This window comes from Plutella xylostella, chromosome 16 (assembly GCF_932276165.1).
Source record: "Plutella xylostella chromosome 16, ilPluXylo3.1, whole genome shotgun sequence".
Lineage (NCBI taxonomy): Eukaryota > Metazoa > Arthropoda > Insecta > Lepidoptera > Plutellidae > Plutella > Plutella xylostella.
Genome location: NC_063996.1, coordinates 2,922,587 through 2,942,816, shown reverse-complemented (window position 1 = coordinate 2,942,816; position 20,230 = coordinate 2,922,587). Strand labels below are relative to the sequence as shown.

General features: G+C 39.6%; 2 protein-coding genes across 7 annotated transcripts in view; one reads left to right on the top strand and one right to left on the bottom strand.

Annotated features, from left to right (window-relative positions):
- The window catches only part of LOC105384284 (unconventional myosin-XVIIIa), a 172,907-nt gene that overhangs the window by 128,373 nt on the left and 24,304 nt on the right, over positions 1 to 20,230 (bottom strand). For 3 of the 6 annotated variants that reach the window (XM_048626289.1, XM_048626288.1, XM_048626290.1), the window contains exons 3-4: positions 18,546 to 19,745; positions 16,928 to 17,065 (exon numbers count right to left, since the gene is read on the bottom strand). In XM_048626289.1, the coding sequence (XP_048482246.1) occupies positions 16,928 to 17,065; positions 18,546 to 19,745 (1,338 nt within the window). Of the gene's footprint in view, positions 1 to 4,989; positions 5,199 to 16,927; positions 17,066 to 18,545; positions 19,746 to 20,230 lie in introns of those variants that run through there. The other 3 variants (XM_048626292.1, XM_048626293.1, XM_048626291.1) reach the window with 1 other exon arrangement.
- LOC105384253 lies at positions 7,786 to 9,721 on the top strand. The gene is made up of 3 exons (XM_011554452.3): positions 7,786 to 8,025; positions 8,321 to 8,574; positions 8,979 to 9,721. Exons 1-3 carry the CDS (start codon positions 7,860 to 7,862, stop codon positions 9,429 to 9,431), a joined length of 873 nt encoding a protein of 290 aa, XP_011552754.2. The 5' UTR covers positions 7,786 to 7,859; the 3' UTR covers positions 9,432 to 9,721.

Sequence of the window (20,230 nt, the reverse complement as noted above, 5' to 3'; positions counted from 1 at the left end):
TGCGCTATGGCGCATATAACCACATAATTACAACTATTGAACTGAATAGGAACTGCAACGGCTATCATAATAAAATATGCACAGGAAGACGTTCGAACAATCTACCTCTCGAACAAAATAATAATAATATTAATAATGAATGCCACTCGTGCACTCTGCAAACGCTTCCTAGCCAAGGAATGCCACACTTAGATCTCCTAGTGTTCATGACTAAAATCTATAGCATCTTCAACCCTGGCAGCGGTCTACATTGGCGCTTAGAAACCTACCGTCAGAACGCTTGTCTGTCTATAGAGTGACTTATTGCGTGACGAAACCGACGTGGCTACCAGCCTTTGTACTTAGACCGGTGTGGGCGGCCGACAATGCAAACACGTCTTTAGCGGCTCTACGCTGCGCGGCGAGCTTTTTGATAAATAGGGTTAAGAATTTACGATCTATTTAGTTCCAGCTTAATTCTTATCGTTATACCTAACTGGATTTCCTTGATGAAAATTATATTTACAACGTCCACCAACCCGCACTAGGCCAGCGTGGTGGACTAGGCCTGAATCCCTCCCGTCATTGGAAGGAGACCCGAGCCCCAGAAGCGGAGACAGTTTTTGTAATGATGATGTTATTTATAACAGGGGATCAGAGCTGAAGTGGCTGGTCCTAGCCCATTCCTTTAGTTTCAACACCCCACTATGTGATCGGCTTTCCTCATGTCGCCAGTAACCAAAACATAAACCAATTTGTAGATATATGTAGTTTGTATACTATCGATCTGTAAAAGAAATCGATTAATTTGCGTCCGCCGTCTCGCGTCGCATTTGTACGGCGGCGGCGCGTCCATCTGAAGCGATAGTCGGATACGAAAATAAGCGCACGCGCAGCGACGTAGGGATGGGGCCAACACCACCGGTCCCAGAGATCGATATAAATATAAATATACATAGATCGGCATATGATATACGAAAGTAATTAAATATAAGAAATTACTCTTAGTAATAAGGCCGCCATTTGTATCGTCTATGTTGAACATTTCCCTGTGTAATTTATGTTTGTGTGTGTAATAAAGAATTATCTATCTATCTAACTATACAGAGGGTACAGGTTCGATAGTTTGTCGAACACTATAAAAGTTAACGTTTTTTCGCATTCAAAGAGACGCCTCTAGAGGAAACTATCATGAAATTTTTGACAGATAATTTATACATTAACATTTCGCATTCAAATCAAAGTGGCGCCTCTAAAGGAAACTTCATAAATCATAAAATTTCTGACAGAGATGTTCCTATACAGATGACAGAAGAAATCGTTGTTAACTTTTATAGTTTTCTTAAATTACAAAACCCGTACTCGTCTCGTACAGTATAGTTAGTTGTTGGAAAATTCATTTTTTCCGGCATACATAGAACGAACTATCAGTTTACAAGATGTAAGCGTACAAATTTGAGTAAGTATCGTAAAGATTTTCAGCAGAAGGTAAGTTAATGATAAACCTCGGGGTTTAACCAGTAACTTCGTTTTCATTCATAAGTTCATTACTAATTATGATATGATTTTGAAATAAAGTTTTATTGTGATTCAGCCGGTTTAATTTATTTCTCAATGTAGTCCTTTATAAGTAGTCCTTTAACGTTATAATGTAGGTACTTATTGAATGTTTAAACTTCTACTACGAGAAGTCACATCCCTATACTACTTCCCTTATTTAGAAGCACAGTTACAAGAAAGCATTCCTGAAAGATTTTTTTTGTTTCTCATTCCGGCACTCAGGAATTTAGGCCAAGTTTTATTAAAGGATTTTTCTTCATATTTGTTTAGCTTTATAATGGATTACATACACAGATACTTTTTGGCGCGGTTGTCGGATCGTAGTAAGTAGGGACTAACGTTTGTACAAAAAGCAGAAAATATGTTATTTACTTAAATAGATATTTTTTCTTAAATCGGTACATATAATGAATAATTCACGTGTAAACTAAGCAAAATATCCACTTAATCCATATAAGTGACTTTAAACAACGAATAAACAGGATAATCGATGGCTTTATACGGCACGAGGCGATCCTTATGTAGCGATTCATCAACTAATAAAAGTACATAAATTGCAGCAACTCGATATTTTAGTTTTCACTATCGATCATTAAATGTGAACTGACAGGGAAACTCCGTGATTTATATTATCACTTGAACATCATGTTATATGGATGATTGGGATATACAGAGTGTTGCAAAGGGGTGTACCCACCACACCAGCGCAGTGTCCTTAGCTATAGCCAAAGGCGCTGCAATAGCTGAGTGGACACCTTTTTGGCGGACAACAAATTTATACCCAACTATAACCTCTATATAATTTATAATTAAGTATGATTGCTGTCAGTGTCAAATAAAGTTTTTCTTTCCTTCTTTCTTTCTTACATTAAAGGTGGCTAAACTTTACATTCTGAACAACTTTTGTTATACATACTTCATTTATACTATGAACGAGTCAATAGTCACAAATCGTAGCCCAAATACATTTTGAGAACGACGACGTGAGTCAGTCTACCCATTGGATCACACAATCAAATAGCAGATTCAACCAGTACAGTATACTATAGTATTTACTATAGCACATGACTGCCACATATAACAAGGGAACGTACCTATGTGTCGTATTTTGATGTTAACCCCCTTATCTTATTCATAAAAAAGTTAGTGGACGCTTTAGCTATTGAACTGTTTTGTCCCTCTCCGGCAAAGAGCAATTTGTTTGAGAGGGACAGAACAGATCAATAGCTAAAGCGTCCACTAACCTTTTTAGGGTTCCGTAGCCAAAATGGCAAAAACGGAACCCTTATAGTTTCGTCATGTCCGTCTGTCCGTCTGTCCGTCTGTCACAGCCGATTTACTCGGAAACTATAAGTACTACAGTGATGAAATTTGATGGGAATATGTGTTGTATGAACCGCTACAAAAATATGACACTAAATAGTAAAAAAAAGAATTGGGGGTGGGACCCCCATACATGTAACTGAGGGATGAATTTTTTTTTTTCGATGTACATACCCGTGTGGGGTATCAATGGAAAGGTCTTTTAAAATGATATAAAGTTTTCTAAAAAACATTTTTCTTAAAGTGAACGGTTTTTGAGATATCAGCTCTCAAAGTCGTAAAAAGTATGTCCCCCCCCCCCTCTATTTTTATAACTACGGGGTATAAAATTCTAAAAAAAATAGAGGTGATGCATGCTAATTAACTCTTTCAACGATTTTTGGTTTGATCAAAGTATCTCTTATAGTTTTTGAGATAGGTTGATTTAACTGTAATTTTGCTGCTACGGAACCCTTTGTGCGCGAGCCCGACTCGCACTTGGCCGGTTTTTTATGAATAAGGGGGTAAGTATACAATATAAAATAAGCAGATTTATAAATAACAAATCATAGTTGCTGCGTTCGACACTTCGATATCTTGAACCAGCCGGATGGCGAGGCCCACAGTAATGAGTGTCGGACTTGGCAGCAACTGCATCAGGCAGGCTCAGACCACACGGCGACTCGAAAGTGGCTTGAAGGGTTACTCTACCTTGACGAAAAAACTAACGAAAGGACGGCAGCCTGTCAGGCAATCCGTATGATTAATGAAAAGAGATAGAGTCGTGTATAGCGCAGCAGCGGTTTCAAACAGCGTTTGTCGTAAGGCAGAGAGACCCCTCTGAGCAGGGGGCAGCGAAAACACTCTTATCTACGTAGAAAATCAACATAATTTTTCCACTGATCGATCTTTGCTATTCACGTACAGTTGGGTGCAAGTTGAGATTAATAACTGATGCTTACCATAAATATGCTACATATGTACATATACATACCCCCTTATTCATAAATAAACAAATTGTTCTCTGTCAGAGAGTGACAGAACAGTTCAATAGTTAAAGCGTCCAGTAACTTTTTATGAATAAGGGCTGATTTTTAATAGTCAGATAAGTGTCACATCTGAATGCTTGTATTAGACAATGACAGCAACAATTATATTCCTCAGATAACACTTATCTGACTATTGAAAAATCAGCCCTGAGGGGGTTAGTATTTTATCTCAAAAGTAGCCACTAACCAGACATCGTGAAACATGGCCTAAGGGTTTTAAGTAACTGCAAATTTTAACTTTACCGTGATTCCTACTGTACTATCATCTACGGATGATATACTAATACGTTAGTGGTAATCGTTTAAGTGACTAAGTACAGTGAGTGGTGTAAAAACCACGACTCGGCCCGATACATCTCTGGACGAGTACCGACAGACAAATCGTGGGCGATCACATTAGCGAAAGTGCCAGTATGCATCTCGCTGCCATGTACGGTTGGCAATTTTATAAAAAAAGTGACGACCGAAAGGTGCGGCGGTTAGTTCTCTGACTGTAGAATCGGCAGCTTCGCATTCGATGATCGGCCATGGCAGATACGCAGTTGACTGAAAAAATGGTAGGGCCTGAATACTGAAAGCTTCGGTTCACATTTAGTTAGGTATTGTGAATGAAGCTTTACGTGACATACAGAAGACTGCATTGAATGCATGCAGAACATTTCGTAAAATAATATACTTAAGTACTTATATGATGATGGACGAACTTTATGTAAAATGATAAATGAAATAGGAATGCTTTCCTACTAATCTATATTATGCAGATACGCCTTCGAATAGAGACTTTTATGAACTTTAAGCTCTAAAGTAATAGAGCGCAGTCACTTTAAATTCTTTAAGAGTATTCAAATCCGATGATTGGGCAAGTACCAAGTACATCAAGTATTAATCTAAGAATTAGAGTCAAGTCAACCAGTCCCAACATTTCTCAACACAGCCGATTACAAAATGGATTGTACGAATATGATACATTAATTATTCTGTCAATGCGCATTACGAGTTTACGAGCAGGCCGACACAATAATCGGGCGCTGTCAAACTCAAACGGCTGTCAACATCAAATTTGACGAACGTCAAATCTGTAACACAAACTCATTTGTACCGATATGCACTGCACACTTCCAAAAGCACAACTTTGAATTAAGAATTCGCACACAAATTAAACTGCACTGGCCACTTAGATAGTCATAAAAAAAAACAATAAAAAGTTCGAACACAAAATTTTGAATAAAAAACAAAGTCGATGTTTTCAAAAATGGAACTGGCGCGTTTTCAGCCGTCGCCGCGCGTGCGCCGCTGTCGCGGATCGGATTTTAACTGTTTACTAGCAGCAGGCTGCGTGTCTCGCGCCGTGTCTCTGCCGTGGGTTGAATGCGTGAACAGCCAGCTACCAAAGCTACCTCCGAGCTACTATGCTTAGGTGGAATTCTGTGGTGTTCAAATCCTTTGTTGTAGATGCAGAAGTCTAGAAGAGTTAAAACTTTAGTTAGACCTAATGGTCTAGAAAATTTGTTGAAATACGTATCTTCTTAGCGTGCGACAAGCGCTAGAGCTGGACTAGGATTTGTCACCGTAATGGAAGGTATAGTCAGATTAGTTCGTCGTCTTTTGTGCGTATTAATGCGTATGTTATACACAGTACACAGGTCTTGGATGCGTGTGAAACGTGGGTGCAGCATACATTTGTACCATTACATGCAGATACATGTTCGTGAGTGCGTATGTTATGTTTAAGGTATTATGTACAAATAGGAGGAGGCGTTAGAATAAACAACCATAGAATGTTTTATCTGATCATCTCGCAAGATTATAAACAAACTTATGTCTTCCTTATTCCGTTCCCAATATCCTATACCTATAGCAAGAAAATTATGAAAGTTGGCTTTTCGTCACACATAAGTAGGTAATGTTAATTATGGCAGAAGAAGTATAAAGTTGTATAGAGTCCAAAAACGCTGACTTTGCAATGAAAACAGGTGAAAAAATTAAAAACTATACAGGGTGGCCCAAAGAGTGACGTCCAAAGGATAATGTTTGATTCCTTAGGTCAAGGGGTAGCCAATTCAACCCCATGTATGTTCAGCAATTTTTAGTAGTTTAGGAGTTATGATTTTTTTTCCAATTTTTCTACGAAAATCGACCTCAGTGGATTCTCTCTCTCTCTCAGCCTTCCGTAGTCCACTGTTGGACATAGGCCTCTCCTAACGATCGCCACCCCAAACGGTCACCCGCCATCTGCATCCAGCGGCTTCCCGCTACCTTCCGCAGATCATCAGACCAACGGGTTGGGGGGCGACCGACACGCCGTTTGCCGACACGGGGTCTCCACTCCAGAACCTTTCTACTCCAGCGGTCGTCGGCTCTGCGGGCTACGTGGCCAGCCCATTGCCACTTCAGCGTGCTAATCCTTTTGGCTATATCGGTAACTTTAGTTCTCCTGCGGATTTCTTCATTACGAATCCTATCTCGCAGGGACACGCCTAACATAGCCCTTTCCATAGCACGCTGAGCAACTCTGAGCTTGTGGATAAGCCCTTTGGTGAAGCACCACGTCTCGGCTCCGTAAGTCATCACTGGCAACACGCACTGATTGAAAACTTTTGTTTTCAGACACTGAGGTATGTTTTCAGTGAAGATGTGTCGTAATTTCCCGAACGCTGCCCATCCGAGTTGGATTCTACGAGCTACCTCTTTATCGAAGTTGGATTTACCTAATCGAATCTAAACTTAAAACACACTTAACTTAAAGATGGGGCAACCGTTCCCGTAACATGCCAAATTGTATCTATTCGCGACTATCATACACTGCGAAAGCTCTTAAATCCATGCTTATGTTACTTTAAACAGCAGTTAAACCTTAACTGCATCCCTATAAAGCTGGCTTTAGAATAAATACAGCAGAAGTGGAATGGTATCTGATGAATATGAGTTTGTGAATCGCGTAATGCGGTGTGACGATGAAACTAAAGATTACCCACCGCTGTGTTTATACAATAATCATACGTTTTCCATACAGGTTTCTGGTTATGAAACCTTTGTTGAGGACGCAGGCTCTGGTACAGTACAGTCAGCTTCATAAGTAGCTCTATGTATACACTTTTGTACCTTGTCAAACTTACAGACCATCTTTCTTTCATTCACACAAACATTTTTTTTGATGTCGATGACGGTAAGTATAAAACTTTATAGATCACAAGCTCAGCAGAAGCTGCAAATCGCAACTGCAATGCCGATTTTTATCTAATTTTTCATCTTCTTCCGTTTTATTATTTACTAAAATTCAAAAAAATTACCGTAGCAGTAATAAGTACATACGAAACGAAGTAAATCCGATACGGTTTGAAAGCTAAGAGTTAGTAATACCTACACATGCGTTTCAAAAATAGGTGTAGCCGAATCGAAAGTGCATTAGTATGTAAAAGGGAATCACGGCTGAACGAATCATACCCTGCACCGTCAAGCTTCATTCACTTCCCATTTTAATCTAAAGTGCCTTCCCCAAGTAAACAATGCTCTTCTATCTGTGAAGTTTTGTAAATAGGTAAATGCTTTATTCTAGCAAAATAATTAAGTATCAGAAATTAATTTCTATGCAATTAAAATTGTCTACAAGACGCCTGTGTTATTTTTTTTTCTACCCAAGCCAACGGAGTATGTGTAGTACTCTACGCCTGAGTGAACTAATAAAATTTGAATGAATTATTCTTAATTGAAATAAAGTCGATTTAGCGCCATCTGTGGGTATTTTAGATAACGACAAGAAATCTTACTACAACGCCATCTGTTGTCAAGTAGCAGTTACTATATGGTTTCTATATAGTACTAGAGATGGCGCTTTATTTTTATACTTTGGCAACACTAACCGTGACGTCGTGCTGCGCAGCACAACTTTTTAGGCTTCTGATAGGACGGCAGACATTTTGTTTCTGACGCATTACGCAGTGTCAAAATCAAACGAAAAGTGGAAAAGAAATGCCTTTGAACGCATACGGTTGGACATCAGAAGAAGACGTAAAACTCGCAGAATTAGTTAAACCCCACAGTCACCTTTACAATTTGCTCGCTTTTCCTACGCGAAAGAGTATTCTAGCCCGGGAATCGACATGGCAAGAAATAGCCCAAGCCCTGTCTAAGCCAGGTAAGCATTAGTTCCTATTTATTGGATTGGTTGCTGTGAGGTGAACGGTCCGGATTGTGCTGCATCATGGCGCAGCATGGACGCAAAATAAACATCTGTTCTTGACACTTCTCAGGTCAACTCCGTCTCAGTTTCAAATTTAAATTCAAAACAATATTATTGAGGCCAGTTTATGTTGGTAACTGAACATCATACCTACTCCACTCATCGTCCTATTCTACAGTTTCCGTTCCTAGTAAAATCCTTTAGCATCTGTTAACATCATAATTAAAACATAATCTTCTCAAAATTTCAGTTGAGGAGTGCAAAAAACGGTGGCGCGGCCTAAGAGATGGATTCATGAGGAGTAAACGTATGGGCACACTGCACAAAACAAAAGCACCTGTGTTTGAAAAGTTGGGGTTCCTTCAGGGGACCTCGGACGGCACCAGCGAAGTGGCTGAAGACACGGATACCATGGACATGCAGGGAGATCTGAACATTGTTGAGTCTGAACAAGATAACCAAGAATGCCAAGAGGTGATCACGGACAATCAGGAATACTATGAGGTAATTTTGGCTTACTAATTATATTATAATTTTTACCTCCTCACCTTTGGGTCTTGTTCGTACCTTATGGATGGGTGGGATAAATAGGTTTGCTATGAGATTAAAATAATCCTGGTGAAGCATATTATGTCGGTGCAGAAATGCCTGTTTACATACCTCCCAATGGAGTGAAAGGTGTGAGTGTGTGTGTGGTCTGGTTCTGGGAATAGGATAAAATTTAGCCAATCATACTGTATCTACCCTCTACACATGAACTAATTAAACATAGTTGAAGCTATTTATAAAACTATAATATGTAATCTTTTACTTGAACATTGTATTGCTTTGCCTAATATCTAACTATTAAATGCATCCACTATGTTGTCTAAACATAAATTAACAAGACTTTAATTTTTACATTTCAGATAACAGTAGTAGACGGGCCGCAAGAAACAAAACCACCAGTAGTCGCCATATTGCCACAACCTCCACAGCTGCAGCAGAAGAAAGTAAAAAGAATCACTGGTCCTCGGAAGAAGACTCTACCAATGCCACAAGTGAATGCTCTGCCTATTAAAATATTGCCAAAACCAATGGCAATGATAAATGGCCCTAAATTGGTCAGATATGGGACTGTGGAAGAGGTAAAAAATGCTACGGAGCAAAGATCTGAGGTCCTAGACAAGTTAATAGAAAGAGTGTTGAAGGAAAACACAAATGAAGTGGACATTTTCTTCAGAAGCATGGCGGCAAGCGTGAAGAAATTGCAACCTAACTTAATCCCTAAAGTCAAAATGGAAGTTTGCAATGTTATAGCCAAATATGAAATGCAGAGTTTTGAGAAAGGTGGACAGCTGAGGTTGCTGCTTGAAAAGTAGTATTAATTGTGAATGTGATTAGAACTGAGTTAGTGAGTGTAACTACCAGAAACAGAAAAATAAAGCAATTACGTTATACCTAGGTATTATTGTATATTTTTATAGTTTGGAGCCTAAGCCAAATATGAGTAAGGTTTAAGTAATTGATGTTATAATATTATTATGATAATGTCAAAGTAATGGTCTCGTTATAGACTATTTTAATTGTATGTACCTTTGGGGCCTCTCTTATTATTGAAAGAATAAATAAGAATAGCTATTACTTAATAAAATTTTAATGTAAAATTTGAGATGGCATTTTCTTGTACCTATCGATTATTTGAAGTTCTGGAAGCTTGCCAGGACTCACCCCGTTCCACATGTTCGAACTAACCTAGTTTATCTTGGTAATTCAGCTTGAACTCAACTTTATATGGACGTCAATTTCCTTATAGATACTCGTCATTTTCCAACATGAGGATTCCTGGTTGATTTTGTTCATATGAAACTTTTTTTTAGTTGCAGGTCATTTAATTGTTGATTCGTTTATTTAAATAGTCTTAGCTAACCCAGAAATTAACTTCACCTAAGCGTTTATTATTTAATTTAGTAACTAATTAAATCATTTCAATTCAATAGATTTATGTGACAAAGTCCTTTGCCATTGAAATGACCATCCATACCCGTATTCACCGACTCAATAAATAAAATCGATTATATTCGGACAAAAGCACCTCCACAGCAGACAGAACAGTAGGGTGAGTTTATTGAGATTCAATATTGTACAGCCGGAGGGCAGTTGATTAATATTGATGTCCATCTATACATACAGTTCCCGTAGTCACCCTTCGGTAGCTAGAAATGGAAGACTTGTGGACTCAATGCATTCATTAATACAAAGTTCGCAAGATTTGACGTTCGAATTGGTTAGTGTCCCTGACTGCTATGCCGAAGGTCCCGGTTCGATACCCGGCTGGGGAAAAATAAAGTTTAAAAAAATGTATTTTTGTAGATATGTCGCAGGCATTTTGTAAGATCTCGCTGTTTACATACGGCGTCGGCAGTTTACAAACGCTCGCTGTTTTGTAATATGCCGAAGGCAAAATGTAAATTGCCGTGTCATTTTATAATATGCCAAAAACATTTAATTGACAATCCATAGGCCGCGGCAAATTGAAAAATTTAGTTCTGGTTCTTACCACGCGCGGCGCTGTTGATCACGACATCAAAAATGGCTTCAAGAAGTGTGTGACTCAATATATACTCAAAACAGTACAAATATTACGAGTGTAGAAGCATTTTCACCAAACAATTTTTACTTTAAAGTCATTTATTACAGTTCAGGAGCAGTAAAAAGGCCGTAGACAAACGACAAAGTTTTTGAGGTTATCCCGCACCTAAAACTACTACGTTATCCATAGATCCCGGTGTACGGAGGACACATGCAGGATATTAATTTAGAGCTTCATACATTGTTTAGTAAATGGTTTAGCGATTTCACAAGTTTAATGCATTCGAGCACCAGTGTTTGTATTTATCTGGAAATGCCTAGTTTTATTGTTCTGTGTTAATGAATACGTTTTTTTATTAAAATGTATATTTTTATTAAATAGTTAAACTTATGTAGTACCTGCTTAGGTATCTACTTTAGAAAACAAAAGTAAAAAGTCTTGAAATCCTGAAATAAAGTCTGATTTTTCCACTTGTTCAAAGTTCAAAAAGTGTTTTATCATGGTCACCCTAAAACTGCAATTAACATCGAAATCAGAACGATTGAACGAGTTATCAATATGCCTTCGGCAAATTACAAAACAGCGAGCGTTTGTAAACTGACGACGCCGTATGTAAACGGCGAGATCTTACAAATTGCCTGCGACAGATATATCAGCTGGCCGATACCCGATTGGTGTCGGATGGCCGTGTGTGAGATGTCCCCACATATTTATTTTACAAATTATTTGCTACACATAGTACAGTCGTTGGGTCATATGTATAACAATTATACAAAAATCGAACTTTTATTCCGAAGGTACATAGGTAGGTACACCTATTTCTGATTACCTGGCTTGAATACCTTCATATAACTGTGTTACATAGGTCACAAACATAATCGTAGGGTTATACCGAATGAAGGTGAAAATAAACTCAAATAGGCACTAAAGGCAAGGGTAGACTAGTAAGGGGCGGGGTGTCTAGACGTACCCTGACGTCGCCGGGTTATCAAACACGCGATTAACCAAGATAGTCAACGATATTTTAATACGATACTAGATGGAGTGTCAGTGCAAAAGAAACGTCTCGACAAATTACACCCCACTTCTACCACTGTTCTTATTTTGAATTAGTTAGGTCAGAAGATTTTTTACTTTATTCATTGATACAATGCTGACCTCAGAGATGAGCAGTAATAAGTCCACTATTTTTGCGTGTTTTTACCCTATTTAGATCGGTAGAGAATGATCTCTATCGCATTTAAGTGTAAAAAAAGAGACTCAAAAAAAGTGGACTTATTACTGTTTACCTCTGAGGTAGATTTTGTATCAATGAATAAAGTCAAACATGGTTGTCATTAGGTTGAACTTAAAAAGGTTTGACAGTAATCAAAATGCGGACAGTTTTTTGTATGTGACACACCATCCCGTGCGTATATTGTTTATCTAAGAAGATAGTTCGCTGCACCGGAAGCCTTTTGGCACAGGGTCAGTATGTAGCTGGCACAGGTTGCGGGAAATAAGTTCAGATAGGAATCTTCTGATTTATACGTTAGAGATGTTATGTGCAATTGTAAAATTCCCCGATGGAAATAAGAACTTTGGCCACCATTATAAACAATAAATCTGTTTGGCTGTAATCAACTAATCACACATGGCTGTGATTAAAACATAATCATATTTCATACTTATGTACAACTTACCAAGTATCATATTTTTAGAGTAACTATGACTTATTTCCTTCAACACCATTGGACGAGCGGAAGTGGAACTGTAGATCTGATCAAAATGAACTTACAAACTTAGGTACTTATGACATTGCTGTACAATTGTACATATTACCGTATATAAAATAATAAATAAAAAAAAACACACACTCACGCCTTGTACTAATGTACTCCCTTGCGGGGTAGTCAGAGGTGCATTGCTGCACCCACTTTTCGCCAGAGTGTTATGTTAGTCCCAATGTAATAGGGGGCGGGCCTATTGCCATTTTACGGGCACATCCAAGACCTGAGAACAAATATCTGTGTTTAAACAAATATCTGTGTTTAAACAAATATCTGCCCCAGCCGGGAATCGAACCCGGGACCATCGGCTCAGTAGTCAGGGACACTAACCACTACGCCATTCGGTCGTCGTAAAATAATAAATAGTATGTTACAAATTAAACAGGTAAAGGAAAGTATGTACAAGCAACTTGTAAATGTGGTGAGGGAGGCAGCCTATACACACTCTACTCAGGCCTAGGTAAGTAGAGACAGTAACCTAATCAATTACTTAGGAAATTCTGTATTAGGGTAGCGCTTCGAGACGGAGCTGGGGGAAATAAGATTTCAGACTGATTTATACTGTAGTGCCCGCGTTTAATGCAACAACCGTTATAACTATCACCATTTAAAAAATACAAACAAAAATTACAACGTTTAACTGGTGTCTACAAGGGATTTGTGTGTGCGACTCATTTATAAGGCTTTTGATAGCATCTTGACAGCGATTAAAATGACATCTATCGGAAAACTTTGGAACTTTTTCTTATTGCCGAACTACCCCACTACTGTGCAGCGATTACAAGATTTTCGAACGTTGCGTATCGGTAACTGCCACTGTCAAATGTAAGTCAAATGATGATGGGCACATGGGCACAAATTTAAGGAAGCTGGGACCATCACCAATAGAAATGAGTGATACGTCGTTGAAAAGGTATTTTTTTGCAGAATATGAATAACGGAAGCGCTAGTCCTGATTTACTGTCCAATTAGAATAATCGTACCTTGAAAGTTTTTATATTTTATTTCTGTAACGTTAACGTTTTTGTTATTTTTTTACATTCATTTTGAATTTTCATAACAAAATGAACATTATTTATATAATATTTGTTTATTATCTCAGTAAATAAAACCAGTTGAAAGTAACTCCCATTTTAATAATACGTGTTTACGTGTATTACGCCCTAACTGTCATCAGGAGAGAGAGTGCATTGCCATAGAAAAATACTTCCTTCCGACGAATATATTTCAAAATGGACAACTTATACGGATTTGTCGTCATAATATTTTTTTGCTCATTTGAAAAGAGCTATCCAATGATGTATGACTCATCTTTATTGGACATAGGTCCCAAAACGCCCATTGTCATTTGTTAGTTCAAAAAGTGACTACGTTGGCGTTGTTCTTTTTCCATATGTTTATGTAGACTATTGAAAATAGTATCGAATTGTTAAGACGTTGACGTTAGCCCGTGTTAGTCTGTGCTTCACGATTCACGAGCCAGCAGCGCAGCGACGGCGGCGCGGCAGGGCAATGACAGGCTCTCGAAAACAGTAAAACACACAAGTTCATTAAAACCAACATATCCGACTGCTAACGACAATTGACTACATCAAAGCGCCCCAGCCACCCAGACTTGGCACGAAATACTGTTCACACCACCACTCGTAAAACTAACCTTAATATTGCAGGATTAACTACCGTTTTCCCGTGCAGGTTACTCTTGAAAAGTGGAATTATGAATGAGTTTGAGTTTTGTGCAGTTTACAACTATACGTATGACGTTCTCGAGTGGTGCTTTTGTCCTAACCCCCTGCTAGGTTGAATAGCTGCATTGAATAGAACCTAGGACTACGCATTGGTTGAGCCGAGAAAAACTGTCTGTGTTGAACAAAAGTCTAGCTTGCAAAAAGAGGAAGTACAGCCTGCGAAAGACTTTTTCTCTACATACAATAACACATAACATATGCTGCGACTATTATACATAGTATCTAAACATTACAGTAGTAATGTTAGTAATAGATAAACACAAAAAGGACCAACCAGTGTAACTTATGTTAATAATATAACTAAAAGATTACCGAATAGAAGGGTGGAATTTTATAATAAAACACAATCTTAATTTCATTTCCTTTCAATATTAGACCTAATCTAAAATGACAAAATTGACGGCTGGATTAATAAATGATGGGTAGTAGAGTAGCTTCAATTCTCATTATAAAATACACTAGTACTGTCCTTCCTCTATTAATCTTGTAGGTAGGCACTAGTCCTAGTTGTTAGCAAAGCCGCCAGGAATTTTCCCGTAGTTTATCTTAATTCTATTTATGAATTCAGTTAACTAGTATTAAATGTTGTACCTAATTGCGCTGCTGCGTATTTCTTAACTGTATATAAAAGTCTACTAAGAAATAAATGGAATCAAGTGCATCGATAAAAAACAGATTTACTTAAATAGGCATTTATCAATAAAATAAACTGAACGTTTTCCTTTTATGTTAAAATTAATTATATATATAAATTATAGTCCGTTAGATGAAGCAGGATCAAACCATTGAAAAACTAGTTGTTTTCTTAACACTAGAAGCCAAAATGTACAGGGTGTTGCAAAAAGGGTATACTAAGCCGAAACCAGCATGTGCAGCATGGTATATTTAAGCCCGAAACTAAAATCGGAATTTCGAAATTCGCGAAAAAATTACTTAGTATACCCTTTTTGCAACACCCTGTATAAACAATCGGGTGCACTTTGCTTTGAGCGCATTCCAGGCGTCCCCCACACAATGACTCATTCACTTATATCAATGAAAACTTGCCAATACATAATATCTTCATACTCCTTGTTCCTTAACCTAAACGGTATAAGTGTTATTTTAGGTATTTACCCGAAACGGATCATTTTGTCAGTGATTAGTGCGTTTTGGGGTGACGCTTATTGTGGTGCTAATGTCGTGGGGTCAGAGTAATGCGTGTCAGTCGCTTTTGTGCGTATGTCAGAAAATGAACGTGTTTATCACCGGAAAGATCCTCGCAGAGATACACCTCCCCACTATGCCACTGTGGATGTGGTTTAATTACTGTGACAATTCCAATGCGTACGAATATTTTATTTTTATTTCTCTTGCTTACACATAAACTCTCAGAATAATAACAGCTGCGTCGCGCTTTCTTTTTCTATAACTTTTCGTACCTATCTTGTTCCAGCCGGTATCGTGCCTATAACACTGGCAGCCAATAAGCACGACACCGAAAACCTATGCAACCTCTGTGGTAAATCAAACGGGCAGCTACACCACATCACATAGAGCCAATTATGTGCTGCGTCACTCATAGAAGCACTTGCGGTAAAAGCCCTCGGCGTAAATTGCGCCAATGCTTTGACATGTAGTACCAATCTGCCAACATTGGTCGCGAGCCGCCACCCGAAGTGGGCGTATCGCGATACCAACAGAACATGATAAAGGCCGTTCACCTTTCAGTATAACTGCACTTATTCCCAGCTGACTGACGTTTTTCTGCAAGTGTTGGTAAACATCGCTTGTTTATACTACGGCCGTGCGTGGGACTCATTGATTGTGGATGTGTTACTACAGATATGATGTATTACATGCGGGTAAGTGTGTAGCTGTGGTTTTTCTGTCAGTATTGTTCTGGTGTTGAGTAACATTACACATTTTAATGGGAAGTAAACGATGGATTTTAAGTTCGGTCTGCATAATAACGTAAGGCGTCTTGTCCGTTAATTGTTAAACTTTTTGCATCAAAAGATCATATTGTATATTTTATTATTTCATGTGGGCACTCTTTCTAGATATAAGAGAGCAAAATAAATTAAATAAACTACAGGTGAAATCATGTCGGAGGCCAAGATACACTTCGGACCGCTGGAGTAAGCGGAGTAGTAGTAGTAAAATCAGCTTTAATAATTTCTTTCTTATACCACGTAAATCATGTCGATCTACACAGACGCATTGGTTTCCACAGCACTCACTTCCTGTAGACTCTATCTCCTACGCAACAAGTATCTGTAAGAGATCGCTCTTATCGATAAGGTCGCCTATTTAATTGTTCCTAGTTTATAAGTTTTTTTGTATGTTTTTCTATTTGTGGTGGCCTATAAAGCCGTACTCTATTATAATGTCCTCCTAGCCGAATTTCGACCACGGCGGCCAATCTCATGTGAGATCAGCCATCTACGCAGGAGTAGATTATAGTGCCCAAGTGTGTGCGCAGTACACAGGAGCACTCTCTGTTCCATCACTCTCATAACCCAATGGGACGGATTGACCGACACGACTGGAGAGAGCTAGGCGCAGGACCGACTGCTTTACATGCCCATCCGACAGCATGGATCGTTTCACTGTTTCGGACATCAGGTGATCAGCCTTCTATGTCCTAACCAAACTTAGAACCACAATTTAGAAACACAAATTGATGGTCCCACCCGGGAATCGAACCCGGGACCTCTGGGTCATGAAGCGAAGCTTCTACCACTAGACCACAGAGGCAGTTACTCTATTATATTCTGTCAACATACCTGCGTGCTGGTGAACCGGCGGCTGCCGCTGCGGCTGAGGGTACCAGCTCTCACGTTGCTGTCGTCCAGGTCCACATCACCGCCACCGTCTGCCGCCCTCCGTCGAGACAGCTCGCAGAGCTCCGCTATTGGTTGCACCTGGAATTGGAGTGAGTGGTGAGTTTAGCTGCAACGCTCTATGGTGCCCTGGTACTTTGAACTGCTTGTGCCGAGAAGAGGGTAGCTTCTGCAATCTTTGATGCCTTAGTACTTAGGGAGTGGTTTGTTCAATTGTTTATCATGATGAGTAATATTTTATTGTACCTTTGTTATTTAATGTAGGTGCAATGTGCTATAGTTCCTTGGTACTTGGAACCGCTTGCAGGAATCTATGATTGTACTGAGAGGATAAATAGATTTTAGATAGCTTCTTTGACGCCTTACTCTTGGGAGTGGTTGGTTAATTTATACGTACATAATATGATCATTAATTTAAATTGAATCTCTTAGATTTTATGTGCTTGTAAACTTGGCATCAAAACGTTGATTAGTTCGATCATTAATCTTATTTCCCATACTTCATTAACTTCACTATCTTAACAATAATGTAAATTTACAGTGAAATTAATGGTTACAATATCTGAACTGTGCACTCAAAAATTATCATAAAAGCCATAATCAGGTTTAAAAGCAAAATTTCTTTTCAATAACCAGTCGGTATGTAAATTGCACGGTACAATTTTTAAGCTTATTAAAAAGCAAGATATGGGAAGTATCGTGAGTAGAGGTACCTAAGCTCATTATTCGGGTAACTGTGACCACTTTTACCAAGCAGTTTATGTCGATAATGTATTATTTTACAAAATTAACACGTATAAAAAAACACTGGACACACTGGCTGAAGAAGCTTAAAAATTTTAATGTCTTTTTACATCAAAATTGTTACTGTATTTACTAGTCTCCTGTAAAATTATATAAAATGGATCTGGCAACATATTCACGATAAAAAAGGGCTAGAAACTACACGCGCATCCATTCCACTTTTAGAATTTACCAGATGGTATGTCCGTAGGTATATACTGCTGATGAAGTATATAGACAAGTATCTATGTGCACTATCGAGTAGGAAAGTGGTTTCCCGTGGACACTGGCGATGGCGACGGGAAAGTTGTCGGTCAACACGCATGTTTTCATTAAGTTAATGAATACATAATCAATAAAGATTACTCTCTGTTTTATACTCTGACTCAAAAAAAAACATTTTAAAATATAAACGAAACCACCCTGTTTGTATTGCGCCATTGAGTAGGCACATATTTATTTTCAAACCAGCTGTTGATTACTGGCACAGAAAATTTATCCACATTGTTGAATAAATACCTACAGAAGGAATGTTATACACACTATGGTATGTATTATAATTTATAACTTCACAAATCGTTTGTACCAAAAAACCTGCCTAGCTCTTTTGTAAACAATTTGTAGCTTGAACACACCGAATGACTGAATCATCAAAATTAACGGGTTGCCTCGTAATCATAACTGTTGCCGTCTCGTTTTTAACAAGCAACGCTCGGATATGAGCGTGAATATTTAAGAATACAATTAAATTAACGCACGCCTAGTTCAAGAAACTCACCTTTATTGTAACGAAGTCTTGGCTGCTCTTGATGAGTTCGATGACCTCCTCTCTGTTCTTGTCTTCGACGCTGACGCCGTTCACCTCGAGCAGGCGGTCACCAGGCAGCAGACCCATCTCACTTGAACCAGGGTACGAGCCCGGCTCGGCCAATATCACCGCTTTGTACGTCACCTTACTCGACACCCCATTGGTCCCGTTGTGTTTCAAAGAATTCCCATTGGTCAATCCGTTGGCTTCCGAGTGACCGTTCTGTTCGCCAATGAACACTCGCTCCTGGATGACAGCGCGGCGGAGGCTGAAGCCGAAGTCGTTCCTCGGCGCCTTCTGCCTCTGAATAGTCAGTACTCTCGGCTTCGGCAGCCGCAGCGGAGTCAGCTCCGGCAGAGGCAGGTACACATCATCAAAGGTGCTCGTCCGCGACCAGCGGTGGAAGCCCTGGGACTCTCCAACCGGGGACGTAGAGAACGGCGGCGTGGCAAACGAAGAGTTAGTGGTGGTATCCGTCAGGGAGTCTGCGCTGGGAGACGTAGACGTCACGTGGTAGCTGTTGCCATTCGTCTTGGGCGCTTCGTCCACATCCTGGGTCACTATCGACGGGGTATTCGCGGTGTTCTTGTTATTGTACTGCCCCTCGACTGGACTGTGTATCACCTTCTTGGTGAAGTTCTGCAGCAGCTGCATATCGTCACTAGAGGAGGTACTCTTAGACGTTGGGATGCCGTACGACATGAGTTCGTTCTGTTGGGTATTCCTGGCCAGTACATTGGGGTCTTGTCCGTTGACGTAGTCCACTGTGTCGTTACTCTGCAAATTGATTTCTGTGGAGTTGGAACTGGTGTTGCTCAGCCGGGGTCCTTTTAAGATGCCTCGTTTAGGTGGTCGTGGCGGTATAGGGGGCAGGTTAGGGAGCTGGCGTGGGCTTGTGTTGGCGTTGGGGTTGTTCAAGGAGTTCAGGCTTGTTTCTGAGCTGTCTGATTGGAGGACGCCCTCCTTCTTCTCCCTCCACACGGGTGCGGGGTAGCTCAGGGAGAGATGGTTGTCGTCGCTGAGGTTGGAGTTGGAGCCGGAGGTAGGGAGCAACGAGTAGGAGTCGTGCTCGAGGTGCGCGAACAGGGACGCCGTGTAGTCGGCCGTGATGCCTGAAGGAAGCTTCTCCTTTTCCTTGCGTCGGCCCCGCAGCTTCAGCGACCGCCGGACCTGCGGACAAAGATAAGCTCTCAGTGAATTGTTATAATAAATCGGTCGCGGCTCAGCGGACATCAAGGTCGGTAATGTAGAGCTCGAGTTAAGTACACTTATTCAAATGCAGTAAAGGCGTATTGGGCAACGGTATAGCTAGAGAATTTGTCTTTTAAGTAACAATACGTTGCAGGTGGACCTTCCATCTAGTAAAAGTCAGTAGGATTGCGAATAAAATATTCTGTAAGGTTTAAACTTTCATCATAATTGAAAGTCGAAACATAACAACAGTTATTCACTATACCAGAAACCTTTCCCTCAAATTATAGATATTTCAAAACAAAACATCCAGCTGTAACTAGGAATCTAGGCAACCTATCGCATTGATGAAACCCGTCAAGTGAGTGCGTTGCGAAAGGCCCTCGTACCCGGCCCTGAGGCCTCGACCACCAATTATCTACTAACAACTACAATCATTATAATATCACAATAAAAATCAATTT

Bases quoted from the DNA above. Each gene is read 5' to 3' on its own strand.
- LOC105384253 (XM_011554452.3), top strand. From the start codon at position 7,860: ATGCCTTTGAACGCATACGGTTGGACATCAGAAGAAGACGTAAAACTC. The intron at 8,026-8,320 runs GTAAGCATTAGT...TCAAAATTTCAG, and splicing joins CCAAGCCCTGTCTAAGCCAG to TTGAGGAGTGCAAAAAACGG. The intron at 8,575-8,978 runs GTAATTTTGGCT...TTTACATTTCAG, and splicing joins ACAATCAGGAATACTATGAG to ATAACAGTAGTAGACGGGCC.